This window comes from Nerophis ophidion, linkage group LG09 (genome assembly GCF_033978795.1).
Source record: "Nerophis ophidion isolate RoL-2023_Sa linkage group LG09, RoL_Noph_v1.0, whole genome shotgun sequence".
Classification (NCBI taxonomy): Eukaryota; Metazoa; Chordata; class Actinopteri; order Syngnathiformes; family Syngnathidae; genus Nerophis; species Nerophis ophidion.
In genome coordinates, this window is record NC_084619.1 from 35833290 (window position 1) to 35853496 (window position 20207).

At 40.8% G+C, this 20207-nt stretch overlaps 1 protein-coding gene across 1 annotated transcript in view; it reads left to right on the forward strand.

Moving 5' to 3' along the window:
* Nucleotides 1–5188: 5188 nt before the first annotated feature.
* The window catches only part of rhoq (ras homolog family member Q), a 65148-nt gene continuing 50129 nt past the window's right edge, over nt 5189–20207 (forward strand). Inside the window, exons 1-2 of the mRNA XM_061910896.1 lie at nt 5189–5721; nt 5996–6054. Of these exons, the coding sequence (XP_061766880.1) occupies nt 5580–5721; nt 5996–6054 (201 nt within the window). The 5' untranslated portion in view covers nt 5189–5579. The remainder of the gene's footprint in view (nt 5722–5995; nt 6055–20207) is intronic.

Sequence of the window (20207 nt, forward strand, 5' to 3'; positions counted from 1 at the left end):
ACAGTTTGGCGACCCCTTGAAAAAAACACTTATTCCATTCAGTTTTTGAAAGACACAGGACTATCATGACGAATACATTCAAACCAAACAGTCCACATCTGTCCAAAGCTCCATGTATTTCTCATCCTTCTTTCATCCGCACTTCTTCCTGCTGGGTCTCCATCTGCATCCATCGGTCATATGCAACACAACACACAGGCACACACACTGACACACTTACACACATGCATGCACACGGCCTGATGCAGTAAGTGCAAGTTATCCTCAGTTCATGGTATTTACTGTCCTTGAACACTTCCTTTGTATCGGATTGTCACCAATATTTGCAGTACAGTATATATCGTATACTGTGTGAGTGTGTGTGTGTGTGTTTGTGTGTGTGTATATATATATATTTAGATAGATATATATAAACCCCGTTTTCATATGAGTTGGGAAATTGTGTTAGATGTAAATACAAACAGAATACAATGATTTCCAAATCATTTTCAACCCATATTCAATTGAATGCACTACAAAGACAAGATATTTGATGTTCAAACTCATAAACTTTTTTCTTTTTTGCAAATAAAAATTACCTTTGAATTTCATGGCTGCAACACGTGCCACCAAGTGGTAGGCCACGAAAACTGACAGAGAGGGGTCAGCGGATGCTGGAGCGCATGGTGCAAATAGGGCGCCGATTTTCTGCACCGTCAGTTGCTACAGAGCTCCAAACTTCATATGACCTTCCAATTAGCCCAAATACAGCAGAGAACTTCATGGAATGGGTTTCCATGGCCAAGCAGCTGCATCTAAGCCATACATCACCAAGTCCAATGCAAAGCGTCGGATGCAGTGGGGTAAAACACGTCGCTACTGGACTCTAGAGCAGTGGAGACGCGTTCTCTGGAGTGATGAATCACGTTTTTCCATCTGGCAATCTGATGGACGAGTCTGGGTTTGGAGGTTGCCAGGAGAACGATACATTTCGGACTGCATTGTGCCAGGTGTGAAATTTGGTGGAAGAGGAATTATGGTGTGGCGTTGTTTTTTTCAGGAGTTGGGCTTGGTTCTTAGTTCCAGTGAAACGAACTTTGAATACTCCGGGATAGCAAAACATTTGGATAATTCCATACTCCCAACCTTGTGGGAACAGTTTGGAGCAGGCCCCTTCCTCTTCCAACTTTGTGCACCAGATCACAAATCAAGGTCCATAAAGACATGGATGACAGAGTCTAGTGTAGATGAAATTGACTGTGTCACGGCACAAGCGCAGTCTGCGTCTCCCTCCTTTGCGGGACCACCCGGAGGACCCGCTGACAGCGCGCTCGGACACGCCCCCGCTCACGATTAGCGCAGCACGGCCACGCAGCTACAAGCCTACACACCATCAGTCAATCTGCACACCTGTGACTGATGAGGGCGAGCTGAATAAAGGGACCAGTGGACCCAAGGATCGGGCGGTAACTTAGTTTTTCCATGATGTACCATAAGCGACTGCTTGATGCGTTATTCTTGTTTCCTCTCCGTGACTTGACTTGTCTTCTCCCGTATCCCCGCAGTACCCTCCGTAGCCTGCAAAGTGAGATGTGCGTCTCACTTTTACCCGGATCTCCGTCTTTCTCTGACTGCCTCCTTCGTTCCTCGACTCCACGCTCGCCCCCGGACAACGACGACTTGCTCCTGCCTATCGACCTCGCTTCCGCCCCTGAACAATCCTGCCTGCCTCGCCCTTGCCTGACAACACCGCGTCTCCAACACTTATGGTAAAACGCTCCAATTAAATACTTCACATAGTCTTACACCAGGGGTCACCAACCTTAGTCTTACATCAGGGGTCACCCAACCTTTTTGAAACCAAGAGCTACTTCTTGGCAACTGATTAATGCGAAGGGCTACCAGTTTGATACACACTTAAATAAATTGCCAGAAATAGCCAATTTGCTCAATTTACCTTTAAATCTATGTTATTATTAATAATTAATGATATTTATCTTTGTGGAAACTCTGGTCATCTTAATGATTTCTCACGATAAATATATATAGAAACAGATAAATATCAAAAAATATAATGAGTATTTCTGTCTGTCATTCCGTTGTACATTTATTTTCCTTCTACGGAAGTTTTTTTTGTAGGGATTAAATGATGAAAAAAACACTTAATTGAACGGTTTAAAGGAGGCGAAAAGACGAAAAAATGAAAATTTAATTTTAATAGTTTATCTTCAATTTCGACTCTTTAAAATTCAAAATTCAACCGAAAAAAAGAAGAGAAAAACTAGCTAATTCGAATCTTTTTGAAAAAATAAAAAAAATAAGTTAGGGAACATAGTCATTTTTCCTGATTAAGATTAATTTTAGAATTTTGATGACATGTTTTAAATAGGTTAAAATCCAATCTGCACTTTGTTAGAATATAAAACAAATTGGACCAAGCTATATTTCTAACAAAGACAAATCATTATTTCTTCTAGATTTTCCGGAACAAAAATTTTAAAAGACATTCAAACGACTTTGAAATAAGATTTAAATTTGATTATACAGCGTTTCTAGATTTGCAAGAATAATTTTTTGGAATTTAAATCAAAAGTTTGAAGAATTATTTCACAAATATTCTACGTCGAAAAAACAGAAGCTAAAAGGAAGAATTCAATTAAAATGTATTTATTATTCTTTACAATAAAAAAATTAAATTTACTTGAACATTGATTTAAATTGTCAGGAAAAAAGAGGAAGGAATTTAAAAGGTAAAAAGGTATATGTGTTTAAAAATCCTAAAATCATATTTAAGGTTCCTGCGATGAGGTGGCGACTTGTCCAGGGTGTACCCCGCCTTCCGCCCGATTGTAGCTGAGATAGGCGCCAGCGCCCCCCGCGACCCCAAAAGGGAATAAGCAGTAGAAAATGGATGGATATTTAAGGTTGTGTTTTTTCTCTAAAATTGTCTTTCTGAAAGTTATAAGAAGCAAAGTAAAAAAATAAATGAATTTATTCAAACAAATTCTATGTGAGTTTTGTCTCTCTTAGAATTAAAAATTTTGAGTAAAGCAAAACCAGCTTGCTAGTAAATAAATAAGATTTAAAAAAATAGAGGCAGCTCACTGGTAAGTGCTGCTATTTGAGCTATTTTTAGAACAGGCCAGCGGGCTACTCATCTGGTCCTTACGGGCTACCTGGTGCCCGCGGGCACTGCGTTGGTGACCCCTGTCTTACACCATACACACTTTTGGGTTTTTGACACACATTTCTATAGTTTATATTCAATCGTTTGATTATCATATATAAATATACAGGACCGTCTCAGAAAATTTGAATATTGTGATAAAGTCTTTTTTTTTCTGTAGTGCAACTAAAAACATGAAAATGTCATACATTCTGGATTAATTAAACATCAACTGAAATATTGCAGGCCTTTTATTATTTTAATATTGCTGATTATGGCATACAGCTTAAGAAAACTCAAAAATCCTATCTCAAAAAATTAGAATATTTCCTCAAACCAAGTAAAAAAAAGATTTATAACAGCAAAACAAAATCAAACATTTGAAAATTTCATTTACTGCACTTAATACTTGGTTGAGAATCCTTTTGCACGGATTACTGCATCAATATGGCGTTGCATGGAGGCAGTCGGCCTGTGGCATTGCTGAGGTGTTATGGATGCCCAGGATGCTTCAATAACGGCCTTTAGCTCGTTTGTATTATTGGGCCTGGTGTCTTTCAGCTTCTTCTTCACAATAACCCACAATTTCTCTATGAAGTTCAGGTCAGGGGAGTAGGCAGGCCAATGGAGGACAGTAATGCCATGGCCAGTACACCAGTTACTGGTGGTTTTGGGACTGTGGACAGGTGCCAGATCATGCTGGAAAAATGAAATCATCATCTCCAGAGAGCTTTTCAACAGATACAGCTTCAATAGCCGTATTCCCACGAGTAAGCCACTCCTGAACTCTCGACAACGGAAGTTTCTTCAGTCAGCAATGGTTTGGGGAGCCATGTCAGCTTCTGGTTTTGGTCCACTGTGTTTCATCAAGTCCAGAGTCAATGCAGCTGTGTACATGCTTCCATCTGTTGTAAAGCTCTATGGAGATGATGATTTAATTTTCCAGCATGATCTGGCACCAGCTCACAGTGCCAAAACCAGCAGTAACTGGTGTATTGACCATGGCATTACTCTCCTCGATTGGCCTGCCAACTCTCCTGACCTAAAACCCATAGAGAATTTATGGGGTATTGTGAAGAAGAAGCTGAAAGACACCAGACCCAATAATGCAAATGAGCTAAAGGCCGCTATTGAAGCATCCTGGGCATCCATAACACCTCAGCAATGCCACAGGTCTATTGCCTCCATGCCACACTCCATTGATGCAGTAATCCGTGCAAAAGGATTCCCAACCAAGTACTGAGTGCATTAATTGACATTTTCAAATGATTGATTTTGTTTTGCTGTTATAAATCTATTTTTTTTACTAGGTCTGAGGAAATAATCCAATATTTTTAGATATGATTTTTGAGTTTTTTTAGGCTGTATGCCATATTCAGCACAATTAAAATAATAAAAGGCTTGCAATATTTCAGTTGATGTGTAATGAATCCAGAATGTATGACATTTTCATGTTTTTAGTTGCATTACAGAAAATAAAAGACTTCATCACAATATTGTAATTTTCTGAGACAGTCCTGTACATATATATATGTATATATATATATATATATATATATATATATATATATATATATATATATATATATATATATATATATATATATATATAATAAATCATTGGACATACTTCCCCCTGATGTCAGTCTGCCGTCACCCCCTCTGCAATACCATAACGGATTGGCCTGCACAGAGTCCTGAAGTGAACCCGGTAGAACACCTTTGGGATGAATTAGAACGGAGACTGAAAGCCAGGTCTTCTCGACCAACATCAGTGTGTGAGATCACCAATACGCTTTTGGAAGAATGGTCGAAAGTTCCTATAAACACACTCCGCAACCTTGTGGACAGCCTTCCCAGCAGAGTTGAAGCTGTAATAGCTGACCCTATGGGTCAGGAATGGGATGGCACTTCAAGTTCATATGTGAGTCAAGGCAGGTGGCCAAATACGTTTGGCAATATAGTGTATCTGCTACGCTATGTGCTTTACACACAGTCCCTTAGTTCCAAACGTCAACTCCGCCCCTCCGAGAGCGCACACACCTTGTTTAAGCAGCAGCATCTCAGAGCCGCGAGCAGCTTCGAGCCACGCCGGAGAAGGAGCACAACTGGCCGCAGAGAGGCGTGCGCGACCACGGCGGCAGTCCTTAAAGAAAAAAACGGGGCTATTTGTTGGATTAGAAAACCTTAATTTAAACAAGGCAGTGTTTCCCGGTTACATTTGGGAGTCGTGTAACCAGTGATAGTGGCGGGGAGTTAGGGGGGAAAGATGCAGCTGTGTAGCTGCTCCGAGCGCCGCGGAGTCCGCCAACAATGCTCGTGATGCCCGCCGCCGTGCGGGGATCACCGGCGCCCAGCAGCGATAGCGGGAGGAGGAAGAGGAGCAGGGCGGGTTATCAGGGCGGTCGATGGCGATGAGTTTGAGGTGGAGATCATGGCCAACGGAACCGGTACAATCATGTTGAAATGTGTGGTAGTCGGGGACGGTGCTGTGGGGAAAACGTGTCTTCTTATGAGCTACGCCAATGACGCCTTTCCCGAGGAATATGTCCCAACAGTCTTTGATCATTATGCAGGTAGGCACTCATACGTCACACATGTGACACGTCGGGCTTTGTTTTGTTTGACTTTTATGTGTAGAATCATTTGTGTTTATTGGTAATAAATGACTTGTATTCCTCTTCCACTTCTGCACAAGCCTGTATCTGTTGCTATAATGAAAACCACTTGTTTGCCTGCTTCAATGCAGACTGAGGCTGGGGACCCACATCCCCTTTGCGCACCCCTCCCTAACATCCTCACCCACAGGCCTTCCTCTTTACGACTGCTCTTTTTTTCGTTTCCTTGCAGTGAGCGTCAATGTCGAAGGAAAACAGTACTTGCTGGGACTCTACGACACAGCCGGTCAGGTACGCTCTGTTTTCTATTTTGCAACCCAGCAAAAACAGGACATTGAAACAAGGTTGACAACTTGTTGAATTAGGTCCTGACGCTGAGCAACTCCAAACATAACATGTTCTTTGACAACATTTTATTAAGTTTGGGTTCTGATGTTTATTTTTTACCATTGAATTTCCCAACCAACTACGTGGATTCAACTTTAGACATCGTTGTCTCAATTTGAAAATATAACTATTTGTTGTTTCGAAATGAGTTTTAAAGGCCTACTGAAAGGGGATTTTCTCTTTTAAACGGGGATAGCAGGTCCATTCTATGTGTCATACTTGATCATTTCGCGATACTGCCATATTTTTGCTGCAAGGATATAGTAGAGAACATCCACGATAAAGTTCGCAACTGGAGAAAAGCCCTGCCTCTACCGGAAGTCGCAGACAATGACGTCACACATGTGGGGGCTCCTCACATATTCACATTGTTTTTAATGGGAGCCTCCAACATAAAGTGCTATTCGGACCGAGAAAACGACAATTTTCCCCATTAATATGAGCAAGGATAAAAGATTCGTGTTTGAGGATATTGATAGAGACGGACTAGAAAAAAAAAAAAAAAAACAGTTAAAAAGAAAAACGCGAGTGCATTGGGACGGATTCCGATGTTTTTAGACAGATTTACTAGGTTAATTCTGGGAAATCCCTTATCTTTCTATTGTGTTGCTAGGGTTTTAGTGAGTTTAAAATTACCTGTTAATCGGAAGGGTGTCTCCTCGGGTGTCTTGACGCACAGTGTCTCAGGGAAGTCGACGGCAGCTATGGACGGCACAAGTTCAGCTTTTCTCCGGTAAGAACTGACTTTTTAACCACAATTTTCTCACCGAAACCTGCTGGTTGACATGTGGTAGGGAACCATGTTCGCTTGACCGCGCTTTGAAATAAACTCAAACTCAACGCAACTCAACTCAACTCAACTCTGATCCATAGGAAAGTTTCACCTCCAGGAATTTTAAACAAGGAATCACTGTGTGTTTGTGTGGCAAAAGGCTAAAGCTTGCCAACTCCATCTTTCTACTGTGACTTCTCCAATATTAATTGAACAAATTGCAAAAGATTCAGCAACACAGATGTCCAAAAAACTGTATAATTATGCCGTTTAAGCAGACGACATTTAGCTGTGTGTGTGCGCAGTGCTCATACTTCCTAAAAACCTGTGACGTCTTGCGTACACGTCATCATTACACGACGTTTTGAAGACGAAACTCCCGGGAAATTTAAAATTATAATTTAGTAAACTAAAAAGGCCGTATTGGCATGTGTTGCAATGTTAATATTTCATCATTGATATATAAACTATCAGACTGCGTGGTGGGTAGTAGTGGGTTTCAGAAGGCCTTTAAAGCACGTGTAAGTCAAATCAACATTGTATAATGTGTTGTGCCTGCTGGGGAAAGAAAGTACACAAACGCACACAAACGTTATCTCCCTCACTGTCTATGTTTTGGTCCCAGCACACACACAGGCTTCATATTCAGGCCAAACACTATAAGCTGCAACAGGTGATGGCCTTCACGCGTCTTTTTACGGCCAGTAGTTCAGCACAGACAATGATGGTAGTGAAGGGTGTTCAATAGTTGTATTATGTGAGGAACAAGCTTCCTATGTCCAGTAGTGACATCACAGATGTGTTAATAGGGTTGCCTCATACTGGGATTTTTCTTTTCAATGTGCCATTTAGTGCGTAGTTGTTAAAAACTCGTATCCAGCTACCCACACGTCCATGCACACACACCCACGCACATCCACCCACACACATACACACAATCATTTTTTCTCTCAATATTAGAGCTTGTGAGTGTACACTCACAATCCAAAGCAAGCTTATGAACACACACAAAGTGTACATACGAGAAATCCCTGTATTAGAAATTTATGAAAGTAATACAATATTTATTGTTTCATGTGACTTATTAGGAGTTATTGAACCTGCAGTGAAATTGCTGCGTTAAGGAAACTAACAACATTTCAGGGAAGCAAATACAGTAGAGCTTCTATGATGGAGCTCTTAACTCAGTGGTTCTTAACCCTAGGGGTTCGGTGAGTCGGCCTCAGGGGTTCGGCGGAGGTCAAAACACACCCGACTCATCATGTAAATACAAACTTCTCCCTATAGCCTGACTGAGTTGCAGGTGTGTAATTTGTTGTGAGTTTATGCATTGTGTTGTTTTTGTTTTTCGAACAAGGTGATGTTCATGCACGGTTCATTTTGTGCTCCAGTAAAAAAAACATGGTAACACTTTAGTATGGGGAACATATATTTACCATTAATTAGTTGCTTATTAACATGCAAATTAGTAACATATTGATTCTTAACTAGTCATTATTAAGTACTTATTAATGCCTTATTCGGCGTGGCCTTATTATAACCCTAACCCTCTAACCCTGACCGTAACCAAATAACTCTAAACTTAAGTCTTTATTACTTAGAATATTTTCCCCTCGTGTCCAAATAATTCTAAATGAAGTCTTTGTTACTTAGAATATGTTCCCCATACTAAAGTGTTATCAAAAACATACTACTTTGTCTTGAATTTGAAAAAAAAAAACATTTCATTTTTCACTAAAGAAGGGGGTTCGGTGAATACGTATATGAAATTGGTGGGGTTCGGTACCGCCAACAAGGTTAAGAACCACTGTCTCAACTCAAAACAACGTCTCCTATTGAATTAATTGAAATAAATTGAATTGATGTTTGTACCCCTTACCAAAAATACTGAACAATTTTAACATTTAACATGGATTTAAAAAGAAAAAATAAGTGTTAGATAAGAAATATTGTATACAAACAGTACAATGGAATCTTGATCTAAACACTTAATTGGTCCTTGAGCGTGGTTTTGTCCTCCACAAAAGTCACTATTTTATATTAATAAATGCACACTTGGAAGACACTACAATGTAGGGCTGGGTGATATATCGATATATACGATATATCACGGGTTTGTCTCTGCGCGATATAGAAAATGACTATCGTAATGTTCGAGTATATGTTCTCACGCAAGACTTTTAGCTGCGGGCGTACACTTCAGGCTCTCCTTGCTCTTTCCTGTGTCTCCTCACAGACAAGCAGGCTCACATTCTTACGTCATACATACATGCCCTCGCAGAGCAGAGACGTAGCGGTGTGGCTTACGTTAGCTGCTAACGTAGCCGTACAATAGAAAGATGCTGCGGATCTGGTAACAAATGAAGGAAGAATTAATTCCCAATATAAACAGCAGCGTTTCCATCGTCTGGCGGTGGTTCGGCTTCAAGTGGTAATATATCGAACAGACAACCGTAATTTGTCAACTGGGGGGGAAGCGTTGCTATAAAAAGTAGCATTACTGCTAATATGTAGCATCATTTGAAAAGTCACTTGCTAGAGAATGAAGAGTATTTCATAACCTTAGTAACATACCACATAGTGAAGGACGAATACTATTTGATTTCCTATTATGCCGCTCATTTTTATTTGACACTTAAAATGTCTCTGACAATCTTGCACTTTATGTTTTGGAAATTACTTGAATGTTTGTGCCATTGCTTAATAACTTTAATAAATACACTTTTGGTCAATTGACTTAGTTGTGATTTCCCTCTCTGCATGAAAGTTTAAAAGTAGCATATATTAATGCAGTATGAAGAAGAATGTTTTAATGTATACACATAGAATCATCACACTGCTGTGATTATATGTATCAAGTGTTCATTCAAGCCCAAGGCAAAATATGGTAATATATATCATCTATCGCGATATGGCCTAAATAAATCACGATATTAAAAAAAAAAAGCAATATCGCCCAGCCCTACTACAATGTGTGTATACTGTAAACGTATCAAAATAACATAACAAGCGAGTACTGGCTCAACAATCTTTTTTTTATCTAAACATCACAACAACAGCCAGCTTGACTATTAGTTGTTCCTGACACACACACACACATGTCCTTTTGGTGCCCTTCAAATTGTTACCGAATATGTTTCTACAATTCAAAAAACAAACAGGAAAGTAATTTACCAGGACTGCTAAGTTTAAAAAAATGACGAGAGTCAGACTTTGATGGCATGATGCGTTTGGAATTTTTTTTTCTTACCTTTTTTTTAATGCTGATTTGGCCTGTTTTAAGGATTTAAGTTACACTAATGTTCTTACCTCCAAAAGCTCTCCCTGTGGCCTCCTGATGCTAGTCTTAATCAACCAGAAATCGGAAATGAAAATCATCTCCACTGATTTCTCTGCTGGCTCTTTAGACCAGGGGTCGGCAACCTTTACTACTCAAAGATCCATTTTGACCCGTTTCACAACATAAAGAAGACAATGGGAGTCGCAACCATTCTCGCGAATATCTGACGCCTCCTACAACATGCACAAATAGCTTGCCAGCACAGTAACATGTTGTATGTGGCTTCCACAGATACACGCACACGACTGCAAGGCATAGTTGTTCAACAGCCATACAGGTCACACTGAAGGTTGTGCTATAAGCAACTTTAATACTCTTACTAATATTCACCACACTGTGAACCCACCAAACAAGAATGACAAACACATTTCGGGAGAACATCCTCAGATTAACACAATATAAATGCAACATAACAATTACCCAGAATCCTTTGCATCCATGACTATTACTGGCTATATTATACACCCCACTAGCACCAAATCCCGCCACCCCCCCCTCCGTGCGTCTGTTGAGGTGGGCGGGCTTGGGGGCGCGGGGGTGTATAATATAGCCAGGAAGAGTCATGGGTGCAAAGGTTTCTGGATATTTTTTATGTTGTGTTTAATTGTGTTACTGTGAAGATATTCTCCCGAAATGTGTTTGTCATTGTTGTTTGGTGTGGGTTCACAGTGTGGCGCATATTAGTAAGAGTGTTAAAGTCGTTTATAGTGTAACCTGTATGGCTGTTGACTAAGTATGTCTTGCAATCTCGTACGTGTGACGATACAAGCAGCGAAATGCATGCATCCGGCCGGCACGCAGATAGCATGGTGTAAAGGCGGGCGCTATGACATGTTGTAGAGGACGTTAAAAGTAAAACAATCACGGCACGCCCTCAATATTGTAGTCCGAGTGAAAATCTGAGAATGTTAGCCCCGGGAGAGGCACCAAAATCCAGACACCACCCGAAACAATCGGGGGGGTCGGCGATTATGCAGCTGAGCCACATCAGAGTGGCCAAAGAGCCGCATGCGGCTCCGGAGACTCGGGTTGCCGACCCCTGCTTTAGACTCATCCTCTGCATCTATGTTCTCAATTTGTATCTCCTCTACATCTCCGTCTTCAATGTTCTCAATCTCTTCTGATGATGCCAACTCCTCAGTAAAGAAAGTTGGCTGTCATAAAAGTTGCTAGAAGTTGATTATAATGGACGCTGTAGGAGAGTAATAACGTGGTGAGAGACATTACATGTGAGTTAAAAAATGCAAACGATTTGAATGTAAATAAATGTTCTTTTGTTGACTCTTAGTTTAAACTTAGTTATTTGTTTTACATCATTTAATGTTTTAAATTTGATCAAAAGACTGTAGGCTTGTGATATTCATGAACTAACCAAATCTATTGACTGGCCATACATAAACAACTGTTTTATTTTTATTTGAAACACGACTGTGATGAAACATTTACAATATGCTTACACGGTAAATCAAGGCAAAAACAACGGCAGCTTTGCACAGAGTGTGCATGCATTTCTCCTCTGCTCTGACTGGAATGGAACGGTGTTGTCATTTTACTTAAAAGAACAAAGAATTGTGTTTTCAGTACAAGCTGTGTAAGAGCGGACATTGAGTAGAGAAAGGGCTGCCTGCGAGGAAGGGCTCAGGGCAGCACCGCTTGTACGTTGAGGAAATTAGAGCGATGCATGCTTCCATGTCTCCAAAAAAATCAGAAAAAGTTGCTCGATTTGTCGCCAGTCGCTTTTGAGAAAGAAAGTCAATAAGAGGAAGGGCTGGGCGATCTATCGATATACGCGATATATCGCGGGTTTGTCTCTGTGCAATATAGAAAATGACTATATCGTGATATTCGAGTTTACCTTCTCACGCAGTTGTTTTTAGCTGCTGGCATTACACAACAGTCTCTTCCCACTCCTTGCGTCTCATTCTCACGGACACTAAGTGCACCTTCTTACACACGTCACATACGTATACGACCTCGCCCAGAAGAGAGGTAGCAGTGTGGGTTCTGTTAGCTGTGATGCTAGCTGAGAGGTACGAGTAGTAATACGAGAGAAAGAAGATGCAAATCTGGTAAAAAATGAAGGAAGAATTAATTCCCAAGAAAAACAGAGGGGGGGTCCATCGTCTGGCGGTGGTTTGGCTTCATGCGGGAAGATGTCGAATAGACACCTTTAATTTGTCAAGTGTGTAGCATCGTTTGAGAAGTCAGCTGCTAATAACTGTTTAATAAATACAGTTTTGGTCAATTGACTTAGTTGTGATTTCCCTCTCTGCATGAAAGTTTAAAAGTAGCATATATTAATGCAGTATGAGCAAGAATGTCTTAATGTAGACACATAGAATCATTATACTGCTGTGATTATGTGTATCAAGTGTTAATTCATGGCTAAGGCAAAATATCGAGATATATATCGTGTATCGCGCCTAAAAATATCGAGATATTAAAAAATAGTCCAGGGTTTCCCACACATTAATTCATTTGTGGCGGCCCGCCACGAAAGACTTACGGCCGCCACAAAAAAAACAAAAAAAAAAACAAAAAAAAAAAACAACAAAAAAAAAAAAATATATATATATATATATATATATATATATATATATATATATATATATATATATATATGTCTTGATTGGATTATCCAGAGAATAGTGCTCGATACCGTGGTAGAGCGCAATATGTAGGTGTGGGAAAAAATCACAAGACTACTTCATCTCTACAGAACTGTTTCATGAGGGGTTCCCTCAATCATCAGGAGATTTTAATGGAAGCATTCACATACAATGGTTTATATAGGGCACAGAGTGGGTGGGTACAGGCAGGCGTAGGGTGTGGTGATTGGCTCATGTGTTACCTAGGAGGTGTTTCCGTCTGTGGCGGCATGTTGAAATGATTTCACTGCGCTTGTTGAGGGATGATAGATCTGGATGATATATAATAAACAGTTTCTCTTTTAAGCATAGGTTGCATCTTTTATTACCACTTTTCTAAGGTGTGCTGGATGCAAGAATTTGCCATGTTATTGAATATTCAACATTATTGTCTTTGAGGTTCCAAATGTGTTTGCTGAGTTCTGTAGAATTCCGCAAAGTCTGGTTTCTAAAGGAGGCGTTGTGATTATTCCATCTTGTTTTGAACGCTCCTTCGGTTAATCCTACGTACGTGTCGGATGTGTTAATGTCCTTGCGTATTACCTTTGCTTGGTAAACGACTGATGTCTGTAAGCACCCTCCGTTGAGAGGGCAATCAGGTTTCTTGCGACAGTTACATTCCTTATTAGTTTCAGAGTCGTTAAGTCTGGGGGTAGGCAGTCCTTTTGCAATTGCTTTGTTGTGGTTTGAAATGATTTGTTGTATGTTATTCATACAGCTGTAGCTCAATTTAATGTTGTTCTTGTTGAATATTTTTCTTAGGGTGTTGCCTTTGGGGAAGTGTTTGTCGATCAGAGTGAGGAACTTGCGGCCGATGTTGGTTGAGACGTTTTTACTGAATGGCGGATTGTACCAGATGATGTTGTTTCGTTTTCTGCTCTTTTTTGGTTGGTTTCCTGGAGTGGGTTCATAGGTGAGGGTGAAGTTGTATCCGCTTTCATCAAGTGCTTTCTGGTACGGGGTGGTTGCTTGGTCGAATTCAGCTTTGCTAGATGACAGCATCGATAGCCTTTTATTAATTCCGGTAGGTATTCTTTTCGTGGTGGTGGGTGGGTGGTTGCTGTCATGGTGCACGTATTGGAGTGTTGTGTTGGGTCTCGTGAATGGTTGGTAGCTGTTATTTCTCAGGTTGAAAGTGACGTCGAGGAAGTTGACGGTTTGCTTGTTGGCTTCAATCGTGATCCGTAGGCCGTTTTCTTTGAAGATTTGGCATATGCGGTTCTTGGTGTTCTCGCTGCTCCTTGGCGAGGCGCGGCACACTGCCAGTCCGTCATCACGGTAAATACCAAGGTTCAGGTTGAGGCTAGCAAGCTGGGAGAGGAGGAAACTCCCAACGAGTTCGCACGTTTCTGCTCCGTCAAAACTCCCCATAGTAACGTCAAATGTTGAATTGTTCTTTTTTTGCCATGGTGTACTGTTGTGGATGAGTATGGAGTTCTTTGCGTGGATGATGATGTTTCTTTCGTTGCCTGTGATTGAGTCGTAGTCCGAGGCGAAGTTTAGTGCTTGGGTCAGTAGGTCTTGCGTGATGGAAGGGTAAAATTCTTCGATGTCGAAGGAGATAAAGTTGTGTTGTTGTTTGTCTTGGATGTTGTTAAACCATTTGATTACTACTGCTGTATTTCTCCATTGGTTGAGTGGTGTTTTGTCCTTGATTTTTGTGTTGATTCTGTCCAGGATTATTTTGCTGATTTTTCCTATTTCGGATTTAGTTGGGTTTATTAGTCGGCATGTTGGGTTATTTGCGAAGTTGGGTTTGTGGTCCTTCAATGTGATGAAGGCTTCTTTGTTGGCTGTGGCGTCCACCCTGTCCTCAATGGCCAGTTCGGTTGCGATCCACTTGTTTTCCAGGTGGATGTTCTGTAAAGTGTTGGGTTACGCTTTTTTGTATGATTTGGTGATGTTTTTGTCCAGTAAAGAGTTATATTCTGGTATGTCCATTCTGTGGAAGTTTGTGGTTTTATCGGCGGCTATGATGAGGTTGCTTACTTTCTTGATGCGCTCCGTGTCATTTTTCAGCTTGGTGAGGAATGGGTTGCGGGCTGGCTTAAATTTGACTGATTGTATCATTTTGAGCATGTCGTTCTCAAAGTCCTTTAATTCCTTGACTGTAGGTGGGTTCTTGGTAGATTTGAATCCGTAAGTTTCCTTTTGCGTTCCTTTTGTTTCAGGGTGGTATATATATATATATATATATACCACCATATATATATATATTTTTTCCGGCTTTTGACTCGCTCGACCGCTCATAAAAGCAATGGGAAGTTGACAACACAACGCTGAAGTGTGTGTGAAAGACTGCGAAACCTGCATTAGGTTGCTTCTGCTCAGGCTGGATATAACCGTATGAATGAGTCACAACCTGAAACCGAATCGTGTTGACTGGAAAAGAGATAAACAAGGCATTAAAAGGTCAAGAGAGTGTTCAGTTCCTCTGTGCTCTTTGTTTATGAATCTCACTCTCTCTCCTCCAACAATCCACATGTCTGTTATATTTTACTCTGCAGAAGTGTTATTCTTCTGTTTTTAATAAAAAGAGGAAGCTTATTGTCTTCTCTGATTTATTTGTAGCTGAGCGTTTGTCACAGGGGGGTTTGATTTTAGCTCATTCTGAAATGGATAAGTTCCCCCAGATGTCAGCCAAGGGAGAGTAGAGTTACCACAGTTCAAAATCAGCCCTCCGCCACCCCTGACTCTGCTGACCTCTTTATTTGGAGCAGGATGCCAGCTGGTAATGTTTATAGCTTCAGAGTGTGATCAAAGACTAGTGGCCCAAATAGAGAGGGGAAGAATGACTCAGGAGAAGCTAGGAGGAAGTGAGAAACAGATGGGATACAGCGAGGAATTGGGTTGATTATTGGCAAGGACTTCACGATTTGATACGTATCACTATATTTTATTTACGATACAATACAGTATTGTGATTTTCTGCAATATTCTACATAGTTCACCTATTAAGTAAAAATGCAGTACAGCGACAGTTTGCGGAATGGAAGTCACAGTACATTAATATGATTATACCATATTAATATATACATATTTTTTCCTCTTGGCCACGTTGAAAACTTTTGAAGAGAAGACTACATTTTTGTCAAAACAATCCATGGTCACATGGCCTAGCAAAATCAAAAACAAAAAAACGCTGCGACATGCAAGCCATGCCAGTAGTTTACAATGTTATGTACTGTTTGCATCATCCTATGATTTTACGTCCGATCGCTAAGAATAATGTCAAAAACTTACAGCAAACTGGTCTTGTGATGAATTTTGTCTATTCTGACTGTTCTGAATTTTGAATATTGTTACAATATTGGATAATCGTTTTAAACATTGCCATAGTGTCAAATCATGAGGCTCAAGGGTTCGGTGTGAGCTTTCATGCAGTTTTGGATGCCTCAGTTCACAAGGTTTTGGATTATTTTTTTCAACAGTGGGGAATGAGTGACATCACAAATAGATGGCTGTATTTTTGTGGACATTCTTGGACATATTGTGTCAAAATACCTCCCCTTGCCCCCTTCTGCTGAACCCACACAGCTGGAGACTGCTGCCGCCGGAACTTTGTATAGTCCTTCTTGTTTCATGCCCTCCCACCTGCTCTAGGTCTATAAAATAAATACTATGAAATACATACTTTTGCTTTTTTGGTCAGACAATTGGGCCACATACACCTGGATTAGCCGCTGAACTCCGACGGAGAAAAACGACATTGTCATAACCAGATCCTTTTTTGTTGTAATTTTCCTAGTTTTATAGTCCATTTAAATTTCAGCGCTCCTTTTGTTTACATTCTGGTTGCCATGGGCACTGATCATTCACATCCGTTTTCATTTTTTATCTTTTCCACCTGCTGCCGCCCATCAAGCCCCGTTATACCGGTGTCACCCAACGTACGGTTTGTTCGCCACAAGTGACAGTTGCCTTTGCGGTCATGTTGTAAGCGACTACCTTTTGTGTAAGCATTTGTTGCCATTCTATTTTTGTAGTTTTTATTTTTTTATTTCATTCTGAGTTAATCTTGCCTTAAACTTTGTGCGCTTTCAGGGGCGTGCACATTTTTGTATTTTGCCTTGCCTTGGATTAAAAGAGATTAATTTTACCTGCAAGTTGCCTTCTGTGTCCCGGGGAAAACAACCTCCGCAGACAATTGTGACATTACGACTTGGTTAAAGGAAATTCAAGAAAATGGTAACATAAAGTAATATTTTCATCCAATGATGGCATGCACACTACCCCAAATGTGTGATATAAGGCCCTTTTCCACCAAAATTCTATGAATTTCAAGTTCATGGAACCTCTAGTTTCCGGAACTAAATGTTCCCTTAGAAGTATGTGGTTTGTGTTTCCACCACATTTCACAGTTCAGAGTAGTTTATATAAATTAGGCTAATGACGTACAGTACAGGCCAAAAGTTTGGACACACCTTCTCATTCAATGCATTTTTTTTAATTTTCATGACTATTTACATTGCAGATTTTTGATGCACTCCCGGTAACAGTTCGAGATGCCACCTCAGTAAAAGCATTTAAGTCTCACCTTAAAACTCATTTGTATACTCTAGCCTCTAAATAGACTCCCTTTTTAGACCAGTTGATCTGCCGTTTTTTTTCTTTTTCTTCTATGTCCCACTCTCCCTTGTGGAGGGGGTCCGGTCTGATCCGGTGGCCATGTACTGCTTGCCTGTGTATCGGCTGGGGACATCTCTGCGCTGCTGATCCGCCTCCGCTTGGGATGGTTCCCTGCTGGCTCCGCTGTGAACGGGACTCTCGCTGCTGTCTTGGATCCGCTTTGGACTTGACTCTCGCGACTGTGTTGGATCCATTATGGATTGAACTTTCACAGTATCATGTTGAACTTTCACAGTATCATGTTAGACCCGCTCGACATCCATTGCTTTCCTCCTCTCCAAGGTTCTCATAGTCATCATTGTCACCGACGTCCCACTGGGTCATTATTGTCACCGATGTCCCACTGGGTGTGAGTTTTCCTTGCCCTTATGTGGGCCTATCGAGGATGTCGTAGTGGTTTGTGCAGCCCTTTGAGACACTAGTGATTTAGGGCTATATAAGTAAACATTGATTGATTGATTGATTGATGTACTTAACAAAAAAAGGTTTAATAACTGAAAACATGTTTATTATTTTATCCATCTATTTTCTACCGCTTGTCCCTTTTGGGGCCGCGGGGGGTTGCTGGAGCCTATCTTAGCTGCATTCGGGCGGTAGGCGGGGTACACCCTGGACAAGTCGCCACCCCATCGCAGGGCCAACACAGACAGACAACATTATTCTAATTTCTTCAAAATAGCCACCCTTTGCTCTGATTACTGCTTTGCACACTCTTGGCATTCTCTTGATGAGCTTCAAGAGGTAGTCACCTGAAATAGTTTTGACTTCACAGATGTGCTTGAAGCTCATCGAGACAATGCCAAGAGTGTGCAAAGCAGTAATCATAGCAAAGGGTGGCTACTTTGAAGAAACTAGAATAAAAAAACATGTTTTCAGTTATTTCAACTTTTTTTGTTTTCCGTTCAGGCTCCAGTACTTTGGAATGCCCTCCCGGTAACAGTTCGAGATGCCACCTCAGTAGAAGCATTTAAGTGTCACCTTAAAACTCATTTGTATACTCTAGCCTTTAAATAGACCCCCTTTTTAGACCAGTTGATCTGCCGTTTCTTTTCTTTTTCTCCTATGTCCCACTCTCCCTTGTAGAAGGGGTCCGGTGGCCATGGACGAAGTACTGTCTGTCCTGAGTCAGGACTCACGATGGACCGCTCGTCCAGAGTCGGGACCCAGGATGGACCGCTCGCCTGTGTATGGGCTGGGGACATCTTTGCGCTGCTGATCCGCCTCCGCTTGGGATGGTTTCCTGTTGGCTCCACTATGGACGGGAGTCTCGCTACTGTGTTGGATCAACTTTGGACTGGACTCTCACGGCTATGTTGGATCCACTATGGATTGAACTTTCATAGTATTTTCTATGAACTTTCATCAAACTTTCGTATAACTTTCATAGAACTTTCACAGTATCATGTTAGACCCGCTTGACATCCATTGCTTTCGGTCCCCTAGGGGGTTCGGGGGGGTGGCCCACATATGCGGTCCTCTCCAGGGTTTCTCATAGTCATCATTGTCACCGACGTCCCACTGGGTGTGAGTTTTCCTTGCCCTTATGTGGGCTCTACCGAGGATGTCGTTGTGGTTTGTGCAGCCCTTTGAGACACTAGTGATTTAGGGCTATATAAATAATCATTGATTGATTGATTGATTATGCCTTCAGTGACAATCTACAATGTAAATAGTCATACAAATAAAGGCAAAACATTGATTGAGAAGGTGTGTCCAAACTTTTGGCCTGTACTGTATGAATGAGAGCATTATTATATTGTAGTACATTGATACCATGTAAATAAACAAACCATCCATTTTCTACAACTTATTCCTATCAGATTGTTCATATTTCATTTACTGTGGTGAAAGTAAATGAATTACAAATCAATTATCTACAAACCCAATATAATTCAAAAGCAAAGCGTACTCAATCGTTAATAAAAAAGTCAGGCTTTTGTCCAGTGTCAAACAGTCAGAACGTCGTCTCCTCAGTAAATGAGGAATTCATGAGGGTCATGTGAGTCTGTATAGCCCATTTCAGCTGTAAATAACAATATATAATTAACACGTCAGTGTTTGTATCATCAATCGATCAAACTCTATTTATTGAGTGCTTTTCATACATAAAAGAAATTCAACGCAAAGTGTTTTACAGTGTTAAAAACAATACCCCAGGTACCCATATTCCCCATTATCACATACGTACACACAGACACAGATACCAAACACAAACACACGCCACACATATGCAACTATACGGACAAATGTGTTTGAAATGTAGATTAAAAAGATCCCAGATACCCTTTTAAAAAAGGGGTCTCATACTCAATTTACTTGGGGGCCGATGGAGGCAGTCTGGGTGAGGCTGGGTTACATCAGGTATTCCTCAAGAAAAGCTTTGTAAAAAAATTCCAATCTTCTCAAATGTCTTTATTATTACTGTTCAGCAGCATGGTGGTTGGCAAATATTAGCCCAGTAGCGGTCTCTTTTGTTTTTGCGGGCAATATTGATATCTTTAATGATGACATGAACACCATGGCATTTGTAGACGGTACAAAGTACTGGGATAGCAAGTGCAAAAAGGTGACTGCTTCCGGAGTGTTATCCACTGTGCCGTTACTGGAAAAAGAAGTGGAAATGACACCATGCTGTTGTGGATGTAAACATCGTAATAAAAGACCAATA